At 42.9% G+C, this 25403-nt stretch overlaps 1 protein-coding gene across 1 annotated transcript in view; it reads left to right on the top strand.

The window, feature by feature from the left end:
* Positions 1-5168: 5168 nt before the first annotated feature.
* The window catches only part of LOC124017521 (nucleolar protein 4-like), an 84149-nt gene continuing 63914 nt past the window's right edge, over positions 5169-25403 (top strand). Inside the window, exon 1 of the mRNA XM_046332738.1 lies at positions 5169-6309. Within this exon, the coding sequence (XP_046188694.1) occupies positions 5971-6309 (339 nt within the window). The 5' untranslated portion in view covers positions 5169-5970. The remainder of the gene's footprint in view (positions 6310-25403) is intronic.

The following is a 25403-nucleotide window of genomic DNA, read 5'->3' on the forward strand; positions in this document are numbered from 1 at the left end:
TGTGCTACATTGTAGGTCTGCTTTTGAGAGCAATAGATCTGGCACACAGCACAGAGACCTCCTCAGTAACAAAGACGTGGGTTATTTCGAAGCTCTGTTTCCCCCTTTTGCGCTTGTCTCTCTGAGGGTGTGTGTGTGTGTGTGTGTGTGTGTGTGTGTGTGTGTGTGTGTGTGTGTGTGTGTGTGTGTGTGTGTGTGTGTGTGTGTGTGTGTGTGTGTGTGTGTGTGTGTGTGTGTGTGTGTGTGTGTGTGTGTGTGTACGTGTTTGCTCTAGTGTGCACAGCATGCCCTCTTATTGTGTGCATGCCAGTGTACCATCGTAATCATAAATGATAGCTTCCCCAGTTTTGTTTGCTGAGCTGTGCATATCAATGTGTGCGTGTGTGCGTGAGTGTCCGTGCACGCATGTGAGTGTGTGTGCTGGTATGTTAGTGTGTGACAGTCTTTCCTAGGACCCTGTCTGCACACACATACAGGCAGCGGCAGGATGGCGAGGATCAGGCGTCCTGAACGCCCACTTGCAGTCCCTCCAGCTGACTGCCGTCATGGCAACGCAGAGCTCTAGCTAGCCGAGCGAGTGAGGGAAAGGGAGCAGAGCAGCGAGGTCCTGGGTTTGTGTAAAGCCAGGAGCAGGGCAGCCTCAGCAGGCAGGCAGGCAGGCAGGGGGATGCATCAGCCATTGGCCCAGACAGACACCAGAACATTTATGTGTGTGTGTGTGTTTGTCTTCAGGGGTGGGGGTGGGGGGGTTAGGGCTTGATTTTACTCACTGTGTTAGGTCAGGGGGAGGAAGAGATGCTCTCTCCAATTATACAGGAGGAACAGGCTAGTGTGTGTGTCTGGGGAACTGAACAGGGCTGTGTGTGTGTGTGTGTGTGTGTGTGTGTGTGTGTGTGTGTGTGTGTGTGTGTGTGTGTGTGTGTGTGTGTGTGTGTGTGTGTGTGTGTGTGTGTGTGTAGAGGGGTGGGTCGCTGAAAAGGGCTGACTGTGTGTGTGTGTGTGTGTGTGCGTGTGCAGTTTGGGGGTACTGAGTAGGTCAGTATGAGGTCGATTTTATTCTTAACGGAATCCGGTCAGGGATAGGAGAAGATACTAACTCCATTAATTCTGAGGCAGGTGTGCGTGTGTGCGTGTGTGCGTGTGTGTGTGCAAGGCACCGTGAGCTTTGTTCTGCATACCACTAATTCAGAAATAGGATCATCCTCTGTTTCAATTTAGACTGAATAACTCCCTGCTGTGCAAGTCATCCTATTAATGAGCATTTAAACAAACACACCTTATGAAACCATATGGTCAGTGTCTTAACTCATAGCTAATGTCAGAAACATGTGTGGCTTACTAAGGTCGCCTTTCATTGATTTCTTTGCTGGTTAGTTTCAGGCAGTTGCCATGTGAGGCCAAAGGAGCAGACACTATATTTTGCTTGATATGCACAGTGAGAGACAAAGCACAGATTTTGTCGAGTTGAATTGTAGATATCACCCAGTTTAGGTTTGTTTATATGTGCTGTCACTGTAAAAAGTGGAACGGGGCTGTTGTCCATCTGAAGTGCTTTCACTGATTGGTATAATCGAAAATGATGCTGTGGTTCGTTCAACCTATTCCATTCAATTGGTCTGAAATCAAATAATGAATTTGACAGATCAATGCAATTAAAAAATAAATAAATACAAATGTAATTGAATGAAAGCTTCTAAATTGCTTTCAACCCCTCATTCACATGCACATTGCATATTGCTCAATGTTCAATGTAGCGCCGGGCAGCTTATCTGAAGAGTTGGAGGAGTGGCTTTAGTGATTTTTGGCCACCTGTGAGAGTGTATATCATTCCAGTTAATATGTTCCGTTTTTTTTATTTGTATTGTTGTAGTTGCACACTGCCTGCACTGAATCAGAAATGATACTTGCATAAGTGCATGTGAAACTAAAGAACCTGGTACGGCCATTATTGAGATAGCCATATACTGTAGTCAGTAAATGTGCAAGTCTTATTTAAATAAAGTTTTTGGATTCATTATTTAATTTTATGGAACAAACTTTATCTCCAAAGATAAAAATCGAAATGAACAAGATGAAAAGATGGGTTGTATTTACATGAAATATTAGTTTGTTTTTATATTATTTAGTAGGTCTAACCAAAGGTTCAATTTAAAGTAAATTGAGTGTTCAAAGAAATATGTTGCGACTAATAGGTTTGTTAGTAATCAAATATTGGCAACAGTTGGCATTGAATCATATATTTGGTTTCAACAAATATATATTTTTTTTTCAATTTGAGAGAACCTAATGTATTTACTTGTAACCAATTGATTTAAAAAATGTAAAAAAGAGTTTAAAATAAATAGTGTTTGTACGTATTCCTCTGTGTGGTGTGAAGGCCTGTGTTTCTGTACACATTATGTGTAAATGCTTTTACACACTACAACACCTTAACCTAGTGTGTCCCAATCTTGTGAGGGAATAGACAAGTATTCACATTTGAATGACAATGTCAGCTAATCACTAATCACTGGCTCAAATGTAACAGAACCAAAACAAGCCAACTTAGTCAGGACAGCCCCGTAGAGGTGAGAACGACCACGGGCCCCAGCCAGCGGTTGCGATTTCCACAGACTTTTCACAGAAACAGGAATAAAGTGTTAACCACACAGCACTAACTCGTTTTTTTCCCAAACCGGCCGGTCACTAACTTCCAGGAGCCCTGAGATGAAAAAGGGGAGAAATAGGCAGACGAGGGAGGAAAAAAGATGGCTGTGTTTTGTAACACACTTTCTCGCAAAGGTCTATTCTATTTTCATTCCCTCCGTTGCAGTTTTTTGTCTTTATTCCTCTGGGGCAGGGACTCTTATTAATAGATAAGACTGTGAAGGACACACACAAAAAATTGGTTGAACCTCAATGTAACATTGATACAACATCAATGCAAAGTTATCTCCGGAGTATAGTCTATCTTCGTTGTTGTTGTTGGGAGCCCCTCCCCTGCTGTATTCAGTTTCCTCCATGGTTTGGTGGTGAGGTTTAAGGAGCCTGGTGGGGGCCTTGTTTTTAGTCCCTGTGGGCTCACAGGAACAGGTGTCACCCCAACAGCCCCACATGCAGCGGTGGAACTACGCCGTGACAACGGAGACTACTGTGGCAACAACAGGCACATACATGTGTGCGCACTGACTGTACAGGCTACATTGACGCAGGTATCCAAGCGCAAGTGCTACAATGCTTTGACAAAGAGCGGACAGATATATATGTCGTTGTGCGCGCTAGGCCCCCCTCTCATGCACAAACCATAGCACCACAGAGCATCATGGTCCATTTAGATGCTATTTCAAAGCAACCTGTTGTACTGTAGCATCCCAGCCATCCACTTTAGACATGGGTGGCAATCTAGTGCTCTCTTTGACATACTGACTGCTAGGGTCAGTGATTGAGCCATAAGCATGACATTCACTTCAACACAAACTGTGATGTTCTGTAGATAAGCTCTTAATACCAGAGCTTCAACTTAAACAGTTGATTGGCCAAAGGACAAGGTAACAGAGACATTCTTTGGAGATAAACTGGATGTATTTGCTGTTGGTGTAAATGAGAAATGTCATGCCACATATCTGGTATATTTCATAGATGGTAGCTCAACTGGTGAGGGTGGTCTATATTTTCTAACTCCAGGGCAATCTCATTCTTTAAACAAACTCAATATTCAGCCAGGCCACTAACAATACATTACAGCAACAAAAACTATTTCTCATACAGAATGCCAGTTTAAGGGTATGAAGAGGTTTGGGATGTCCTGTTCCAGGGCTTGTACACCCGGACAGGGCCCCTTCATTGACACAAACATACTGTAGCTATTTGGGCACACAGTATCCATGCTCCTGTCTGTACCCACTCCAAGGTTACTCCCAGCCCCAACCCCAAAACACAGCCTCCACTTTAGTTGTTCCCAAGCATACGGCCTTTGACACAGCATTAGAAGCCCCTGAATTGATCAAACAGTCAAGTAACCATGTTAGTACTGGTATAAGTAGTGATTTTACCCAGATGGTTCTGTGTCCTCTATACACATATATGAAATACTTTATACTATACTTAAATAGTATTTTCATTAAATATATGGGGAATGACTTGCACTGTACGGTATGGGGATTACAGCGAGAGCTATAGGTTTTTCATTTTGGACAATGCACCTTGTATATTCTGTGATGTATTTCATCAAGGGAAGCAGAAACGAAACAGTGGGTCAATATACTAGGTCATAAAATGCCATTGATCCAACATGATGTTCCATGGTCTGTGATTGGGCTGTAATGGGATCCCCAGTTTTACTGTTCATCTAAACTATTGGATGTTATGAGCTATTATCAATAGCAATAACAGTCTGGGTGTTCTTTAGGGTAAGGTAGCCTGTCCTATGTAGGCAAACTGAGAGTCTAGACTTTTGTTTTATCCATTACTATGTGATATACTATACAGCTGGCATGTTGAGCATGTAGGCTACAAAATAATATGCATGGCCTGGTGAATGAAGAATAGGAATAGTTACAATCTTGAATTTGAGGACTCTTTTGAGTAAAATTGGGTATATTTAATGATGTGTGGTGGCCTCTCTTTTTTTTTTAGGTGTGTGAGTGTTTTTGTGCCTTGCTTCAGTGATTACAAGATTACATCTGGACATTGGATGGAGCCACAAAGGGCCACTGACTGCTGAGAGAACTAAACAGTCAACTGAGATGTTTTTCGAAAAGAAACACAAAGATCAGGTGGACTAAAGCTACCCCAGAACACACATTGCTGCTGCATGGGTTCAAATCTCTTGCCTATCCAATAAACATAAAATATGTGAGGAGTAGAATAATATCAATAATGAATAATAAATAATGATTAATCAATTCATTCAGACTTAATTCCATGACAGTATTTATAGTATAATTATGCTATATCAATAGGTTATCCCTTCATGACAATATGGATAGTGAAGAAATGAGATATTATTTTACAATAGACCAGTCATGTGCTTAGGCTATGCATGGCTCAAACCCCTGCATTTTATAGAAATTATGTTTTTGTTACAATGGGGCAAAAACATTAATTATTCACATGACCAATTGCCCATCAAACGTAAGAAACGGTGCCAACGGCTATTTGGTCCCGCATGGGACGGTCGCGCAACCCCGCTTTGTGTGCGTTTCAGCTACTGGGACTGCACTTCCTGGATTTCGGCGAGACATTGCGCGCACCCATGTCCCATCGACGCGACGGAGTTCGTGTGGAGAAGAACAAGAGCCAGTCCATAATATATACCATTTGCTCATATTAAGGCTTATCTTAAGCTAGATCAATTTAACGCTTTATCCAGTATAGAAACATCGATGCGCTTTGATTTCCGTCTACGTAAGACGGTTCGGGACAGCGGCGTTCTGGTCCGATTCAAACAGGTGGAACACGAATCAGGTGGAGTTGGGAGGAGGAGGGTATCACGACAGACCGGGCTGCTATAGCCATTCCTTCTAATTAGTTGTGGACCCGTGCTAAAATATGCACTCCTTATTCTAGCCTTCAAATAGGCTACCACGTTTTGTTGTATCTGATATTCAAACCGCGAATCTTTATAGATTGGAGACCTTTAACACACAGGTGGGAGATACCCGTTTAATAGGACGGCACCTCTTTCAGTTCCTCGGCGCAGGATATGAGCTACTGACATTTGTTATTACCCTTTGGGACAGGAGACGAACGGTTTCCGCTAACAGGTGTGAGAGTACACCAATCGTTCATTGCCTGATACGGAATCCTTCCTCATTGTTCGCAGAAATATCAAACTCGTATATGGCTCCCTTTCTAACCAGGAGAGGGACATTTAACAGTTAATTGTAATAAATCGATAAATCGAGTAAAATAGTGCATTATTAGTGTTTGGAGTTATTTTTGAGACCCCGTCCTCCAATCTAAAGGGACACGGGACATCAGAGAGAAATCATGTCAACGAAAAAACCCAGCGTGGATTTACCCAAAAGGAGCAGAAGCCCGGTGGCGTTAGAAGGAGAGATGTTCGGCGAATTTCAGGACTGGTGTCTCCGTACTTACGGGGACTCGGGTAAAACAAAGACAGTCACCCGGCGAAAATACAATAAGATTCTCCAGACCCTTTCACACACCGATGAGTCGGACCCGGTCTACATTGAGAGCAACCACATCAACGCCAAATTCAAATTCTGGGTGAAGTCCAAAGGGTTCCTTGTTGGGACAATTCAAGGGGACCTGAACAAGAATGGAGACGCCGACAGACCTGTCCTGTATGTCCCTATCAAGGCGACGGTTAGTAAATGTTCCTCTTTCCTACTGTGCGCGCAAATGTGTGTGCGCACTATGATGATGCCCATATTTTCCTATGTAAATATGTGTATGGAGTCCTGCTACTGCTCTACGACAACTTTCCCTGGCCCTTTGATGCAGTCCTTTCTCACTGTCATGGGTCGGGCAGTGCCATGGTGCCATGCGCGCAGCGCTCTTATTACGACCCTTTTCGCGCAAATAGCATCGCCTAGACAATGATTTTGGCTCCAAAGAAAAATGAGACAAGTATACCCGGATAGCATGATAGTCCACTGTGCGTGTGCGCGCGTTTACACACACGAGGGCAAGCTTCCAAGCTATATTGTTTTTGTTTTTTGTAAATCGGAGATATTTCATGCCGAGAATAGTCGTTTTGTCAGTTCCCACTATTTACATAGTGTTATTTATTTAGTCTCAAATCAATTAAATTCTGTTCATGCGCAATTTCCTAAAGCTCGTCAATGATGGACATGGACATATGTGATGCATTGATGACATGGATGCAGCTGAAAAAAAATCATTGAATTTCACCCCTGTGTGCAGAGTGATAGAAACTCATTCTGAAATTGTATCAGTGCAATTGTGTAGCCTGTTCTTTAAATGTTCTGTAAACGACAATGGAAACTAAATTCTAGTTTGTAGCGGTCCAAGTTCAGACAGGGGGACAGCCACAGACCATTCATTTCGAGGATTTGTTACGAAGATGAATAGGTTACACATTTCAAAGCCACACAGTCACCTGCTGAGCTTGTGATGCAGCCGTTTGCTGCTGCTCCCTTGCCTTTGCATCGAAGTCACGTGAAAAGTTTGAGCCCCTGTCTTCTCCACACTTGATCATGTGTCTGTCCTAGATTTAAAGAGGCTATTCTGAATCTCTCTCTCTCTCTCCCCCATTGTACTGATTTCATTGAGGTTGTCTTAAAAGATTGAATAGAGAGTCTATTTAGGCAGAGGGGACAGGCTTCTGGACTGGAGTCTGTTACTTCTGTCCCACACAGGTTCTCTCTGATTGCATTCGAACCATTTGTAAACGGACAATGGTATATAATCAACACCTCTAAAATACTTTGCAATCATAAAAAAGGCATCTCAAATGGCACCCTCTTCCCTATATAGTGCTCTACTGTTGACCAGGGACCAATACTTTTGACCCGGGAACATTGGGCTTTGGTCCAAAAATAGTGCACCAGGAGTAGGGAATATGGTGCAGCTTGGGAAGCACCCCCAAGACAGTCACATGACTTGTTGACTTGCTCAACTCTGACAGTAGGCTAATTTGAGCTGGCCGGCTACAGGACATTTTTGGAGGAGCTGTTAATCTGCTGTCAGCTAAACACAGAGACAGCACCACTCATAACAGCGTCTTGGCAGAAGCTAAGGCAGTAGCTGTAAGTCTGCTTTCTGTCTGAAGGCAGCAAGCAGGGTCATATTATGACTTATTGACTGTGAGACACAGCCTGCTCTCACCCAGTCCTGCTGCTATATTCCATTGCTATTCTACTATAGTGGGCCGTGCCAAGCAGAGCGTGCAGTAGAGAGATGCTGAGCGATAGATCAACAGTGATGATGGGAAAAACGAGTAATCTTAGCATCTTCAGCAGCTGTAAAAAAAAAAGAAAGAAAAAAAGCACATTAAAAAAACCTCAAAAGTAAGTTTAAACCAAATATTGTATTGTTTGGTTATTAATGTTCAATGACATTTTTATATTAGAAGAAATCAACTGCCAATGTTAATTAATTTAGTGTTGAGACACTAACCAATTGGTCCAAGGCTATCATGTAGGCTCCACCCAGAATCTGATCTAGGATATTTCACTTTAGGATATTTGGCTGCTATTATAGGCTATACTGTATGTTTGATGTGTATGTGCATGTGTACATATGTACACTTTTTGTATTTCCTTTTCTTTATTCATTATTTATTATTTGTTTTCTTATATGTTTGTTTGTGTGATGTTGCTCCCCCTGTGTGCTGCTTGTATGTACTGTTTATTCCTTGAAAAATGGTGATGGAGACAGTCTTGCTCACCTTCAGGGTTCTGTTGGGATTCATGAGCTTGCACCCTCACTGCTTGTTTTGTATTTGAGGTTTTGTCCACTTGTAAATTGGACTAGTATGATGTGTGTGTGTGTGTGGAAGGGATGGATGTGGGGGATGTGTTTTAGGTAAATTGTTCTAAATTCGACAGTATGTATACATTTGTTTGTGTGTTTGTGTGTGTGTACGTGAGATCCCTGAGTGAGCAGGTTGTAAATGTGTTCTAATTGCCAGTAGAGAGCTGTAGCCTGATAGGCAGTGTGTGGATGAATGAGGCCAGAGCTCTGGAAAGCTGCCTGAGGCTTGGAGAAACCTGGAAGGAAATGCCACACTCACTGGTCCCACTCCCAGCGTGTGTGTGTTCACACGTGTGTAATACAAGAAAGTGTGTGTTAATGGAGCAAAAGTGTGTAATTCCCTCACATACCCATTTGTGCAACAGGCAGCTATGTAGGCCTGCTCCCTCTCACCTACTCATTCAAGGGTTTTTCTTTATTTTCTACATTGTAGAATAACAGTGAAGACATCAAAACTATTAAATAAGACATATGGAATCATGTAGTAACCAAAAAGGTGTTAAACAAATTAAAATATATTGTTGATTCTTCAAAGTAGCCACCCTTTGTCTTGACGACAGCTTTGCACATGTTTGGCATTCTTGGGGTGGCAGGTAGCCTAGTGGTTAGAGCATTGGACTTGTAACCGAATCCCAGAGCTGACAAGGTAAAAATCTGTTCTGCCCCACTGTTCTTAGGCTGTCATTGAAAATAAGAATTTGTTCTTAACTGACTTGCCTAGTTAAATAAAGGTAAAATAAAAATTATCTCAACCAGCTTCATGAGGTAATCACCTGGAATGCATTTCTATTAACCTGTAGTGATACCCCATCCCGTGAACGGGACCGTTGTCATCATCTGACACTAATTAGCATAACGCAATGGACATAAATCTTCCTATAAAATGTTCCTATTAATGAAAATCACAAGTGAAATATATTGGAACACAGCTTAGCCTTTTGTTAATCACCCTGTCATCTCAGATTTTCAAAATATGCTTTACAGCCAACGCTAGACAAGCATTTGTGTAAGTTTATCATAGCCTAGCATAGCATTATGCCTTGCTAGCAGCAGGCAACCTTGTCACGGAAATCAGAAAAGCAATCAAATTAAATCGTTTACCTTTGATGAACTTTGGATGTTTTCACTCACGAGACTCTCAGGTAGACAGCCAAAGTTAATCTTTTCCCAAAATATTATTTTTGTAGGCGAAATAGCTCCGTTTGTTCTTCACGTTTGGCTAAGAAATCGCCCGGAAATTGCGGTCACCAGAACTCCGAAAAATATTCCAAATTAGCTCCATAATATCAACAGAAACATGGCAAATGTTGTTTAGAATCCATCCTCAAGGTGTTTTTCTAATATCTATTCAATAATATATCCGTCGGGACAATTCATTTTTCACTAGGACCGATTGGAATAATGGCTACCTCTGTATTTTACGCGAGAATCTCTCTCGGAGCCAACATGTGACCACTTACACAATGTGGAAGCCTATGGCTATTCTTCAACAGAAATGCGTAAAACTACGTCACAATGCTGTAGACACCTTGGCGAATACGTAGAAAGCGTAAGCTCGTTGATGGTACATTCACAGCTGAATAGGGAGTCATTGGAACGCAGCGCTTTCAAAACCTGGGGCACTTCCGGATTGGATTTTTCAGGCTTTCGCCTGCAACATCAGTTCTGTTATACTCACAGACAATATCTTTACAATTTTGGAAACGTTAGTGTTTTCTATCCAAAGCTGTCAATTATATGCATATTCTAGCATCTTTTCCTGACAAAATATCCCGTTTTTTTTCCCAAAAATGAAAATACTGCCCCCTAACACCAAGAGGTTTTTAACAGGTGTGCATTGTTAAAAGTTAATTTGTGGAATTTCTTACCTTCTTAATGCGTTTGCGCCTATCAGTTGTGTTGTGACAAGGTAGGGGTGGTATACAGAAGATAACCCTATTTGGTAAAAGACCAGGTCCATATTCTGTCATGAACAGCTCAAATAAGCAAAGAGAAATAACAGTCCATCATTACTTTAAGACATGAAGGTCAGTCAATCTAGAAAATATCAAGAACTTTGAAAGTTTCTTCAAGAGCAATGATGAAACTTGCTCTTGTGAGGACCGCATTTTTTAAAATGGAATGTTGGCATATTGGCCGGTAATTATAACAATTTATGGAATCATTCCTCTAAAATGTGCTGATTAACTACAGTGGGGAGAACAAGTATTTGATACACTACCGATTCTGCAGGTTTTCCTACTTACAAATCATGTAGAGTTCTGTAATTTTTATCATAGGTACACTTCAACTGTGAGAGACGGAATCTAAAACAAAATCCAGAAAATCACATTGTATGATTTTTAAGTAATTCATTAGCATTTTATTGCATGACATAAGTATTTGATACATCAGAAAAGCAGAACTTAATATTTGGTAAAGATATTACAGAGATCATATGTTTCCTGTAATTCTTGACCAGGTTTGCACACACTGCAGCAGGGATTTTGGCCCACTCCTCTATACAGACCTTCTCCAGATCCTTCAGGTTTCAGGGCTATCGCTGGGCAATACGGACTTTCAGCTCCCTCCAAAGATTTTATATTGGGTTCAGGTCTGGAGATTGGCTAGGCCACTCCAGGACCTTGAATGCTTCTTAGTTGCCCTGGCTGTGTGTTTCAGGTCGTTGTCATGCTGGAAGACCCAGCCACGACCCATCTTCAATGCTCTTACTGAGGGAAGGAGGTTGTTGGCCAAGATCTCGCGATACATGGCCCCATCCATCCTCCTCCCCTCAATACGGTGCAGTCGTCCTGTCCCCTTTGCAGAAAAGCATACCCAAAGAATGATGTTTCCACCTCCATGCTTCACGGTTGGGATGGTGTTCTTGGGGTTGTACTCATCCTTCTTCTTCCTCCAAACACATAGAGTGGAGTTTAGACCAAAAAGCTCTATTTTTGTCTCATCAGACCACATGACCTTCTCCCATTCCTCCTCTGGATCATCCAGATGGTCATTGGCAAACTTCAGACGGGCCTGGACATGTGCTGGCTTGAGCAGGGAGACCTTGTGTGCGCTGCAGGATTTTAATCCATGACAGCTTAGTGTTTTCTTTGAGACTGTGGTCCCAGCTCTCTTCAGGTAATTGACCAGGTCCTGCCGTGTAGTTCTGGGCTGATCCCTCACCTTCCACATGATTATTGATGCCCCACGAGGTGAGATCTTGCATGGAGCCCTAGACCGAGGGTGATTGACCGTCATCTTGAACTTCTTCCATTTTCTAATAATTGCGGCAACAGTTGTTGCCTTCTCACCAAGCTGCTTGCCTATTGTCCTGTAGCCCATCCCAGCCTTGTGCAGGTCTACAATTTTATCCCTGATGTCCTTACACAGCTCTCTGGTCTTGGCCATTGTGGAGAGGTTGGAGTCTGTTTGATTGAGTGTGTGGACAGGTGTTTTTTATACAGGTAACAAGTTCAAACCGGTGCAGTTAATACAGGTAATGATTGGAGAACAGGGGGGCTTCTTAAAGAAAAACGAACAGGTCTGTGAGAGCCAGAATTCTTACTGGTTGGTAGGTGATCAAATACTTATGTCACGCAATAAAATGCAAATTAATTACTTAAAATCATACAATGTGATTTTCTGGATTCCGTCTCTCACAGTTGAAGCGTACCTATGATAAAAATTACAGACCTTTACATGCTTTGTAAGTAGGAAACACTGCCAATTTTGCAGGTTATCAAATACTTGTTCTCCCCACTGTAGCTAACAAACATACAGTGCAGATAAATTCTTCAAATGCATTATTTTACACAATGCCTAACCACAGCACTGCCAAACCATTGTTGACCAACTCCCTGACCAACATGGCTGACCTTCATCCTGTCATAAGAAGGTTCATGTCCGTTCAGGTATTCTAATGCCTAATTCTATGGGACAAGCCTAAAGTTAGAGAGACAGAAAAGGCTCAATCGAAAAGGCTCCTCTAGCACGATCTCTATAAGCTTTGTGACCTTTAGCAACCGTTAGCAAGGGAAAGTAAATTGAGATGATAACAACGGAGAATAAGATCATGTGAATCATTGCTCAGGGGAACGACGGGGCGATGAAGGGCTTTAGTGAGGTTTTAGTGGAGGAGACACAGGTAGGGCTGTGGCAGTCATAAAATTTGGTCAGCCAGTGAAAATTGTGGCACATAACCGCCGGTCTCACGGTAATTGACCGTTAATTGACGTGAATAAATTTAGCATCTCCTGGCTTCCATGTACAGCCTGCAGGCCACTGATGCAGACCTTTGGAACATCTACATTTAAAAAAAGTCTAATAAATCAACACCAATACAATACATCCCTTATTTATTTTAGACAGGTCTAAAGAAACATGATATGAAGAAAATGTAGTCTATTTCAGATGAACAGAATAGCATACTCTGAGTTGTCCTTATGTTAGGTCCTGATCTGGCCATGCCATATAGCTGTGGGCTACACTAGTTCATTTAGCAGACAACATTTGCTTAGAATTCTGTGGCAATATTTTATATCATTTTATAGAATGAAGAATACAATTGAACATAGCTGAATAAAATGATTTTTGAGGGAGTGTGCACATGTGGCTGTTCTGTGTTGTGCTTATAACAAAAAAACAGGTCCTCCTATATACTTAATTTAGAGTTATTAATGTAACTATAATTGTGATACAAACCTTGGGTAATAAGTTTTGAATTTTAATACGATCTAAGGCTTCATGATGTGACTCTAATGTTGATTTGAAAAAAGTTGCATGAAAGGCATGAACTCTGCTTTGTTTCTTGTGCAGGCTGCACACACTTCATCAGTCTCTCATTCACAATTTGACAAGCACTTGCTAATGCGTCAAATTTATCGGTGGCATCCCCCTAGTGTGTCTGTAATGCCTTCTAAAAAAAATCCATGCCTTTTGCGGCCAGTGGCCATTGTGCCCTTGGGCGGAATATAATAATTATAATTTCCTTCTCTTGGCTGCGTGTTTCCGAAGCACCTCTCACTCACATGGCTCTCTCAGACATCTCAATTCTTATGAGCCAATGCCCATGTTATTGGGTACTTCTCACAGGCATCTATCTCTGGTCCGAAGTAGAATTCCGAGGCGCATATATCCACATTTGTTTTTAGTCAGCCAACAAGATGATAAAATGCCGACGGAGAAGAAGGCAGAAGTTTTACATGCTCCCAACCGATTGCTTTTTTGTTTGTTTATTTACGTTGTTTGTAACTTACTTTTGAACTTATTTTGTACATAATGTTGCCGCTACCGTCTCTTATGACTAAAAATAACTTCTGGACATCAGGACTGTGATTACTCACCACGGACTGGCAGAATCCTTTTTCTCTTTAATGGGTCTGATGAGCCCGACGCGAACGATATACTGCTTTCTCAGGAACAGGCCCAGATCCCCATGATTTGTGTGAAGAGGTGGTGGAGAAAAAGGGTCCGGAGGGCGGGCTGCCTTCTGAGAATTCCAAGGCGATTGAATAAACCCCCACTTCCTTCCATTCTGCTTGCAAACGTGCAATCTTTGGACAATAAAATAGATGGCCTACGCAGAAGATTAAACTACCAAACTACATTCAAAACTGTAATATCTTATGCTTCACGGAGTCATAACTGAGCGAGGACACTATCAACATAGAGCTGGCTGGTTATACGCTGCATCGGAAGGATAGAACAGCGTCGTCTGTTCAATCCTAACTTTTCTATCCCAAACTATGTATTTTTGTAAATAACAGCAGATGCATGATATCTAAGGGAGTCTCGCACTATTGCTCACCTGAGGTAGAGGATCTCATGATAAACTGTAGACCACACTATCTACCTAGAGTTTTCTTTTGTGTTTTTCATAGCTGTTCACATACCACCACAGTCAGAGGCTGGCACTAAGACAGCATTGAATGAGCTGTATTCTTTAAAAACATTTTTTTTACCCCGTTTTCTCCCCAATTTCGTGGTATCCAATTGTTTTAGTAGCTACTATCTTGTCTCATCGCTCCAACTCCCGTACGGGCTCGGGAGAGACGAAGGTTGAAAGTCATGCGTCCTCCGATACACAACCCAATCAAGCCGCACTGCTTCTTAACACAACGCGCATCCAACCCGGAAGCCAGCCGCACCAATGTGTCAGAGGAAACACCGTGCACCTGGCAACCTTGGTTAGCGTGCACTACGCCGGGCTCGCCAAAGGAGTCACTGGTGCGTGATGAGACAAAGATATCCCTACCGGCCAACCCCTCCCTAACCCGGGCGACGCTAGGCCAATTGGGCGCGAACCCAGAGTCTCTGATGGCACAGCTGGCGCTGCGGCACAGCTGGCGCTGCAGTACAGCGCCCTTAACCACTGCGCCACCCGGGAGGCTCGATTGAGCTGTATTCTGACATATGCAAACAGGAAAACGCTCACCCAGAGGCGGCACTCCTAGTAGCCGGGGGACTTTACTGCAGAGAAACTTAAATCCGTTTGACCAAATTTCTATCAGCATGTTAAATGTGCAACCAGAGGGGAAAAAAACTCTGGACCACCTTTACTCCACACACAGAGACGCATACAAAGTTCTCCCTCGCCTTCCATTTGGCAAATCTGACCATAATTCTGTCCTCGTCCCAATAGTGACCGTACGTACGTACTCCAACCAGAAATTACAGGCAACATCCGCACTGAGCTAAATGGTAGAGCTGCCGTTTTCAAGGAGCAGGACTCTAACCCGGAAGCTTATAAGAAATCCCACTATGCCCCCTGATGAACCATCAAACAGGCAAAGCATCAATACAGGACTAAGATTGAATCGTACTACACTGGCTCTAACGCTCGTCGGATGTGGCAGGCCTTGCAAACCATTACAGTGACCCAAGCCTACCAGACGAGCTAAACTACTTCTATGCTTGCTTCGAGGCAAATAACATTGAAACATTTATGAGAGCACAAGCTGTTCTGGAAGACTGTGATCACGCTCTTCACAGCCGATGTGAGTAAGATATTTAAACAGATCAACATTCATAAGGCCTCAGGGCCAGACAGATTAGCAGGACGTGTACTGCAAGTATGCGCTGACCAACTGGCAAGTGTCTTCACTGGCATTTTCAATCTCTCCCTGTCCGAGTCTGTAATACCAACATGTTTTAAGCAGACCACCATAGTGATTGTACCTAAGAACACGAAGGTAACCTGCCTAAACAACTACCTGTAGCCATGAAGTGGTTTGAAAGGCTCACATCAACACCATTATCCCAGAAACTCCAGACCCACTCCAATTTGCATACTGCACCAACAGATCCACAGATGATGCAATCTCTATTGCACTCCACATTGCCCTTTCCCACCTGGACAAAAGGAACACCTATCTGAGAATGCTATTCATTGACTATAGCTCAGCATTCAACACCATAGTGCCCTCAAAGCTCATCAATAAGCTAAGGACCCTGGACCTAAACACCTCCCTCTGCAACTGAATCCTGGACTTCCTGATGGGCCGCCCCCAGGTGGTAAGGGTAGGTGCCAACACATCCACCACGCTGATCCTCAACACAGGTTTACCTCAGGGGTGCGTGCTCAGTCCCCTCCTGTACTCTCTGTTGACTCATGACTGCACTGCCAGGCACGACTCCAACAGCATCATTAAGTTTACTGATGACACAACAGTGGTAGGTCTGATCACTGACAACAACGAGACAGCCTATAGGGAGGAGGTCAGAGACCTGGCCGTGTGGTGCCAGGACAAAACCTCTCCCTCAACGTGATCAAGACAAAGGAGATGATTGTGAACTACAGGAAAAAGAGGACCGAGCACGCCCACATTGTCATCGACGGGGCTGCAGTGAAGCAGGTTGAGAGCTTCAAGTTACTTGGTGTCCACATCACCAACAAACTAACATGGTCCAAGCACACCAAGACAGTCGTGAAGAGGGCACAACAAAACTTATTCCCCCTCGGGAGACTGAAAAGATTTGGCATGGTTCCTCAGATCCTCAAAAGGTTCTACAGCTGCACCATCGAGAGCATCTGGTTGCATCACTGCCTGGTATGGCAACTGTTCGGCCTCCGACCGCAAAGCACTACAGAAGGTAATGCGAACGGCCCAGTACATCATTGGGGCCAAGCTTCCTGCATCCAGGACCTATATACCAGACAGTGTCAGAGGAAGGCCCTAAAAATTGTCAAAGACTCCAGCCACCCTAGTCATAGACTGTTCTCTCTGCCACCGCACGGTAAGCGGTACCGGAGCACCAAGTCTAAGTCCAAGAGGCTTATGAACAGCTTCTACCCCCAAACCATAAGACTCCTGAACACCTAATCAAATGGCTACCCAGACTATTTACATTGTCCACCACTCCCCCTCTTTTACACCGCTGCTACTCTGTTGTTATCATCTACGCAAAGTCACTTCAATAACTCCTACCTTCATGTACGTATTACCTCAACTAACCGGTGCCCCCGCATATTGACTCTCTACCGGTACCCCCCTGTATATAGCCTCGCTATTGTTATTTTACTTTTATTTCTTATTCTTATCCATATTTCTTAAACTGCATTGTTGGTTAGATGCCTGTAAGTAAGCATTTCACTGTATACCTGTTGTATTTGGCACATGTGACTAATACAATTTGATTTGAAGATGAGTAGACCTAACAAACAGCAAATGCACCAGAAAGATGATGGTATCCTCCTATTTTTAATAGAGGCCATCAAAACTCTGTTTTCTTATGCAATTGCATAGCCTATAGAAATGTTGCGCAACATGATCTCATGGGCCCTCATGAAGTGTTTGATTTGATTTTTCGATTATATTTACGTTGATGTCAGAGTGATTAGAGGGACAATAGAGTGCTGAGTACCAGGCTGTTAGCAAGTTGGGTAGGCTACTAATGACCAACTGAGCTAGGAGATGCCTAGTTACCATGACTAAACGGTCATGTAGAATTTGACTGCGGTCATGACTCGTGACGGCCGGTGTAGCCGTAATACGGTCACAATAACAGCTCTAGACACAGGTGGCCTTTTAACACTACTGACCTGAACCAATCCGAACTGTGCTGGCCTGGTTCCACATCTACCATCGTTGCTGGAACCATCCTATGACTGGAAAAAATATCAGAACCAGCACATTAGGGTTTAGGTTGATACAATAGTGTGAAAAGGGTAATGTTGTGATCTTATTATAAGAGAGAGTGGATGGAGACCGCAGGACAGAGTGGTAGCACAGTAGTAGCACACCGAAAAACAGACGGACAGACAGACAAACAGAGAGAAAAGTGAGGTAGGCACAGCATTAAGAATAGCGAGAAAAACAAAACAGGGGACAAAGAGAGAGTGAGAGAGAGAGCGAGAGGGACAGAGAGAGAGAGAGGAAGAGAAGTGTGTGTGTGTGTGTGTGTGTGGCTTAGAGGAAGCAGCCCCACAGCTTAGCCATCACATGCAGTTGACACCAGCGTCTCAGAGGCTCCTATTAATAGGTCTTAACGTTTTTCTCCTTCTTTCGTTTTGCTGTCTCTGTCTTCTCTCTCTCTCTATCCCTCTCTCCCTTTCTCTTTCTCTCTCTCTCTCTCTCTACCACCTGCTGCACCTGCTCTTAGAGGGGGCTGACTTAGTTAAGTGCAGTTTGATCAACTGTTGCTGCTCTGTGCCCATGCTCTTCTCAGGCCGCTGTCTGTCAGCTGCCTTCTTTAACCACAACCAGAGAGGGACGAGAGGATAGAGATAAAGAGGGAAGAGAAGCATGTGTGTGTTCTGTTTATACACAGACTTGAGTTACATTAGGCCGTCAATGAGCTTTTCTTAATGTCCGTGTATCAAGCGTCTCAGAGTGCTAATCTAGGATAAGGTCCCTCGTGTACATGTAATTGTATTCGTTGTGATCTAAATCGGCACCCTTACTCTGAGAGGCTTGATACGGCTCCAGTTTAGCTGTTTCTCCGATCAGATAGTAAGAGTAGGAAGTGAGGATTTCTGCAGTAGGAGTCAGTCAGAAGGTTATCGAAAACGGTTGAACGAGATGTCGTCCGTCAGTGGAAACAGGAGACAGATGGGCATCTGAGGTTTTTGTGTGTGGCACCATACGCAATTACCAGTAATACAGCAAATCATTCCACATAAGGTCACATGAGCGTCTGTCCTGGTCGGAGCTGTGTACGGCAACAGCCCCACACTACAGGGCCATGTTCATTAGTCACCAAACGTAATAAAACAAACTGAAACTGAAAGAGGACTGGAACTGGACTGGTCTAATAAGAAACGTTTTCTGTTGGGTGCCCTAATGAGCATGACTCAGGGCTCAGTCACAACCCATCTTCTACTCTCATGTTCTGAGGGGGGAAACAGGATAATAGAAATATAGTGTACAGCACAGGAAACTGAGATGGCTCTTATCAATTGTTTAGAGTTAGTTTTACACAGACAGGACACACAAACTGTCTGCCTGATTTGCATGTGTTTGAGGAGTGTGCATGACGCATGCTCATGTTGGGGGTGTATGATGGGAGGATGCACTGTATGTTTTTATGTGTGTCTATTTTTGCAACCCCCCCCTCTCTCCTTGGTCCTCCTTCTCCCGCGGCTCTCCGTGGCAGTGACGTGTCGATGGCCTAGGGTTTAATGGTGGCCCGCGGGGGTAACTTAATTGGGACCGCCCCCATATCAGACCTGGGATCTCTCTAATCTCAAAGGGGCCCTTATCCTGCAGAAATAAATACAACTAAATTGATGTGAATGGGTAGGCCTCTGGTTGTGTGACCCCCCCCCCTCCTCCTCCATGCCTGCCTCTGCTCTCTGAGGCACGGTGCGTCTGTTCCTCTGTTGAGGGGTGGTAGGAGGGCGATGAGGGAATGGCTGGGGTGAAGCAGAGGGCATGCTCCCCTCTCTGAACCGGGGGGGGGGCTAAAGTCACATTGGTCACCCAGCGAATGTCACTCTGCAGCGGGGCAGAGCAGGGCGGGGTATGGTTATGGCCAGGTTGTGGAGCTGGGGCAGTTGAGGTGAAATAAAAGATTCCCTAAGGCACGTGCCCCCTCAGATTTGTCCTAATTTCAGAGGTTAAATTAATGACTAAACTTCATTTTTTTAAGCCCATGTTTCATAATATTAATTATTTATTTAAAAAAAGATCTGTCATCCATTTGCCCTAGAAAGGTGTTCTTTACAAGGTGCACGGAGCAAAGAGATAGATATTCCCACACATAGTAGGGAGACACGTGATCGCATTCAAATGTATGCAAGGTTTGAAATGATTATGTTTTAGTCAAACATTATATCTGCTTGGGCTTCTTGCGGTCAATTTGCAGTCTAAAAAATATTTGTAATTCCGTTCCCGGTCCCCCGACCATCCGCTCAGGAAAAAAACAGCCCGCAGCTGAATCTAGTTGATGATCCTTGCGCTATCACGTGCAGTATAGTCAGTGGAGGAGCAGAGAGAGTGTAGCGTAACACACACAGCGTTTGATTTGATTTTAGCTGCCAGGATTGGGCAGGAGGTATGTTTGAAAATTAATTTGATCAATAGCCTATTGATTATTTTTGATGAATTAAAAAAATATATATATATGTTTTGTTTCTCTGTAATACTAGCCACCTAGCAATTTTATGAAGTCGGAATTCATAAATAATTTACACTGTGAAATTCATAGCGAGAGCTATGCATGCAAAGATTGACATACATTTAGATGTGTGACATACCAGTGTGACAGTTATACTAAACTCCTAAGGCGTAAACGTTCTTAAGGAACCAATGTGCATTAATTCATTAAAATGACAATTGAACAGGTAAAGAGGTATGTTTAGATAACCTATGCAGAAACATTGACCCTAGAAAGCACGAGAAAGCTGCAAAATTCTCCAGCTTCGTGGGGGGAATACTTTGTGCCCCCTCTCAAATAATGGGTGCATGGTTACATCCACAAAGAGACATACTGTAAGTTTGTTCTATGTAATTTTTTGGCTACGTCATTGTTTAATTTTCTCTGTGTTGTACATAGCAGCAGGCTTTAGCCAATCAGGTCCCTAAACCTCTCCTCCCGCTCTTTGTCGGGACCCTGCCTGAGATCCAAAACAATAGGTGACTGCACCACCCTGCCCCTCTCACTACCCTTATCTACCCTGTCTGGCCTTGTTCAAACACACAGCCTCCTATGCTCCTTATTTTCTCTCCCCCCAACACACACTCTCCTCTCTTTATACAATGACCTCCGCACGCTCACTCACTCACTCACTCACTCACTCACTCACTCACTCACTCACTCACTCACTCACTCACTCACTCACTCACTCACTCACTCACTCACTCACTCACTCACTCACTCACTCACTCACCTACTTTCACTCTCTCCTGGAGCCTTCAGTAGCCACCCATTTAGGTGTGCTGCACTTATCAAAAACACCCCCTCCACCCCACCTAATACTCCAACCTCGTCTTTGTAGTATCATTCAAACAAGAGTGTCACATATCAGACAGCAGGATGCAGGCGGACCTCTGTGACCCCCCCCCCCCCTTCCCCACCAGAAGGTGGTGGGTTGGAGGAACACTAGGACAGGTGCTCCAATGTGGTGACCAGAATTCCGGGTGAATGTCATTGGTGACCACAGTAAGTAGGTGACCATAGTGTTAGCGATGTGTATAAAACACATTTGAGCCTCACTGTCTCGTGCAACTGCTGTCTTCTAAGAGGTAAACATCATGCGTGGTGTTGTGTATGGATGTGTTTTGGATGGAGAGTGAAGATGAGCTCCACGCTAATGGGGAGATCCTCCCTGGTGTTGTGTATGCGCCCACACCCCTAACCTCCCAAGACCGCGGGTGTGTGTGGACAGCTACCTGCTGGCTGTGCAGCTGTAAGTCGTTGACTGGCAGTAATTGTGTTACTTTGGAGTCCTGGGTTACAGAGAGAGGGTGGGAGGGGAGGGGGGAGAACGACAGAACAACAGAGAGACTGGATGGGGCAGGAGATTAGTTTGTTTTCTTTGGCCACAGGCCACCTATAGTATAACAAAATCCACTTCATTTAGAGTGGGTTCAATGGAGGAGCCATCCGAAGTGTCCTGGGGCTGTTCCGTATATCTGAGGTTCGATCTGGAGCGTTCTGGGGGTTTGTGTATTTTGGTGTGTGAGATTTAAGTATTTCTGTGTAGGATAGTGCTTTTGAATGATTTCGTTCAATCAGTTCGGAATTTATAATAATAATAATAATATATGCCATTTAGCAGACGCTTTTATCCAAAGCGACTTACAGTCATGTGTGCATACATTCTACGATAACAACATTAGACCATAACAACATTAGACCATAACAACATTAGACCATTAGACCATAACAGCATTAGACCATTAGATCATAACAACATTAGATCATAACAACATTAGATCATAACAACATTAGATCATAACAACATTAGACCATTAGACCATAACAACATTGGACCATAACAACATTAGACCATAACAACATTAGACCATTAGATCATAACAACATTAGACCATTAGACCATAACAACATTAGACAATTAGATCATAACAACATTAGATCGTAACAACATTAGATCATAACAGCATTAGACCATTAGACCATAACAACATTAGACCATAACAACATTAGACCATAACAACATTAGACCATTAGACCATAACAACATTAGACCATAACAACATTAGATCATAACAACATTAGACCATAACAACATTAGACCATAACAACATTAGACCATAACAACATTAGACCATAACAACATTAGACCATTAGACCATAACACCATTAGACCATTAGACCATAACAACATTAGACCATTAGACCATAACAACATTAGACCATTAGATCGTAAAAAAATAAATATACATTTGTTTTTGTTACACTTATTCTATTACGGACATCTTAATGCATGCTTTTAAGTTATATTATGTGAGATTAACATAAAAGGAACAAATATATAAAACATTTTCTTTAAAGTATCATTTTTTGAGATTACTAATGTTACTGTCCCCACAACAAATCAAAAATACTAAAACACATGTAATTTTGTCCTGAAATACTGTAGAATTCCATTCATTCCTATGGAGGACTGCTCATACTGGGGAGTGCTTCAGTGGCTTCAAAGCCTCTCGATGGCCAACACATAGCATCAGCAATCCAGGGTTTATATGCTTTACATCATTGGTTTTAATCAAGCTTTTAATTGGCTTGGTGTCAGTGAGTACCCTCCCTACTGTGCATGCTCAGGGCCCATGCTCCTGACCCAGTCAAACTTCACTGCTGGCTTCACACAGAGAGGAAGTAACCCACTGGGCACACACTGGTTGAATCAACATTGTTTCCACGTCTTTTCAATGAAATTATGTTGAACCAATGTGGAATAGACGTTGAATAGACATCTGTGCCCAGTGGGAAGATACTTTGCCGTTCCAGTGTGTCATCTTGTCATAATTAACTGTATTCTACCTACTGTACAATATGTCATTTAGCTTGGGGTTATGTTCCCATAGCATGCTGGAGGTCATTTGGTGTCATTAACACACGTCATGTTACAGAATGTACCCAGCTAACAATTCTAGGGAGAGAGGATGTTTTTCGAATGCTACCCGTAATCTTGCACTAATATTTGAGTGTCCAGTTTTCCATTCTATCTATGTTAGCAAAAAACCTTTTTGAGAACCTTTTTTTTGTAGCGTGTTTTTGTGGTGTTAAAGTTAGGAGAACATTCTCTTAATGTCAAACAGAATTTTTCTAGAACGTCGTTACGATGTTCTCAGAAAAAACAACATTTAATATTCTGGACACGTTTAATAGGCCGTTGCAAGAACATTCCTGCATATCAGTCGTCAGGATGGTCCCAAAGAAACGCCCCCCCCCCCCCACCCATTTGTATTTTCTTTTTATCAATACACATCACCAGTTGTTACTGTGGCCGAGCCCATCAAGGCTCTGATTGGGGAACCACTGATCCATTCACAGCTCGTTGTTTGTTAGCAAGGTTAGGGACACTCTCACACACAATGTGTTTAACACTGTATTTTCAACTTACATATTTGACTCACTTTGACATAGAGTGCCTTCAGAAGGTATTGGGCTGCAATTTCTGAGGTTGGTGACACTAACGAAATTATCCTCTGCAGCAGACGTAACTCTGGGTCTTTCTTTCCTGTGGCGGTCCTCATTAGAGCCAGTTTCATCATAGTGCTTGATGGTTTTTGCAACTGCACTACAAGAAACGTTCAAAGTTCTTGAAATGTTCCGTATTGACAGGACCTTCATGTCTTAAAGTAATGATGGACTGTCGTTTCTCTTTGCTTATTTGAGCTGTTCCTGCCATAATATGGACCTGGTGTTTTACCAAATAGGGTTATCTTCTGTATACCACCCCTACTTTGTCACAACACAACTGATTAGATCAAACGCATAAAAAGGAACTTTTAACAAGGCAAACCAGTTAATTGAAATGCATTCCAGGTTATTACCTCATGCAGCTGGTTGAGAGAATGACTGCTTTGCACATTCTTGGCAAAGGGTGGCTAGTTTGAAGAATCTCAAATATAAAATATATTTTGATTTGTTTTAACACATTTTTGGTTACTACATGATTCCATGTGTGTTATTTCATAGTTTTGATGTCTTCACTATTATTCTACAATGTAAAAATAAAGAAAAACCCTTGAATGAGTAGGTGTGTCCAAACCTTTAACTGGTACTGTATGTATATTTATATATTGTTTGTGTTCAAAAGCTTCAATAAGTTGCTAGTGGGCATCCAATGTGATGCAACAGTAACAATAGTGCGCCCCTAGCCTGCCTGAGAAGCGCTGTATTTACAACTTTAGCCAAAGTCTTGCTACGAGATGGATCCATTTATAGCCATACAAAGAACAGTGCACTAACATTCTTGTTCAGCTAAACAGCTAGCTAACTAGCCAAGAAGAGATCTAGCTAGCTGTACATAGCTAGCCTGGCTTGCTGACATTTCTGACAAGTCAAAAACGGTACCCTGTTTCTGGTGTATGTAGTTCATGACACTCGTTTGCTACAACAAGTCGCAACTTTGTTTCAAAGTTTCATCACGGAATTGTAAAGCGGTGCCGTTACCATGGAAACGGTCTCAGCTGCACATCTCCTGTGCTTGATCCGAATGCCCCTTCTTTAGTCAGCTGTTGTACAACACATTCTAAAACTAGCTAGTTTTATCTCTGATCTAGGTTAGGGATGGTCAACTCCAGTCCTCGGGGGCTTGATTGGTGTCACTTTTCCCCCAGCCCCAGCTAACACATGAATCCAATAATCAACTAGTCATGGTATTCAGTTTAGTATGCAATTAGTTTAAATCAGGTGTGATAATCTGGTGTGATAGTTAATCCTATAGACAAAATACTCACCAAATATTATATTTCATCTCAAGGAGACTACAAATAACAAGTCTCAAAGGTGAAGTGTCTACGCTTTGAAAACTGCAAAGGACAACATCGACATCCCAGAACTTCAGAGAGCAGTGTTGAGAAGACTGGGCTCTCATTGGTGGCTACCAAGGAGAATGGTCCTGTGATCAGATGACCCAAGACTACCTGAAGTACCATCTACAACTTTGAGGAGACGTCGCCAAACAACAAGCACACCTGGGAAGGACTGGAGCTTTTCCTGATGTCAGACTTGGTGGTTCCTATAGAGTACTCAGAATTGTTGTTGAATGATGTGGGCCTAAAAACAAACCCATAAATCATACTAATAAGAGTAAGTGTGTGTGGGCAACATTAATTGTGCATTTTTTTTTTTTTTAGCATATAGTCATGATTATTGTACTTTTGCAATGGATTTAGAACTGTTCTCTTTCTCTGGATATCTATGCTGTTGATGGTTTACAGTCTAAATGAGCAGATAGTAGATATCCAGAAACACGGATGGACTACCCTGGTGTAAAATAGACTGCAAAACAAGTCTGTCCGATTACACAGACAGGTCAAATAGACAGGAATACAAGGTAGGCTCTA

Source organism: Oncorhynchus gorbuscha, linkage group LG03, assembly GCF_021184085.1.
Source record: "Oncorhynchus gorbuscha isolate QuinsamMale2020 ecotype Even-year linkage group LG03, OgorEven_v1.0, whole genome shotgun sequence".
Lineage (NCBI taxonomy): Eukaryota > Metazoa > Chordata > Actinopteri > Salmoniformes > Salmonidae > Oncorhynchus > Oncorhynchus gorbuscha.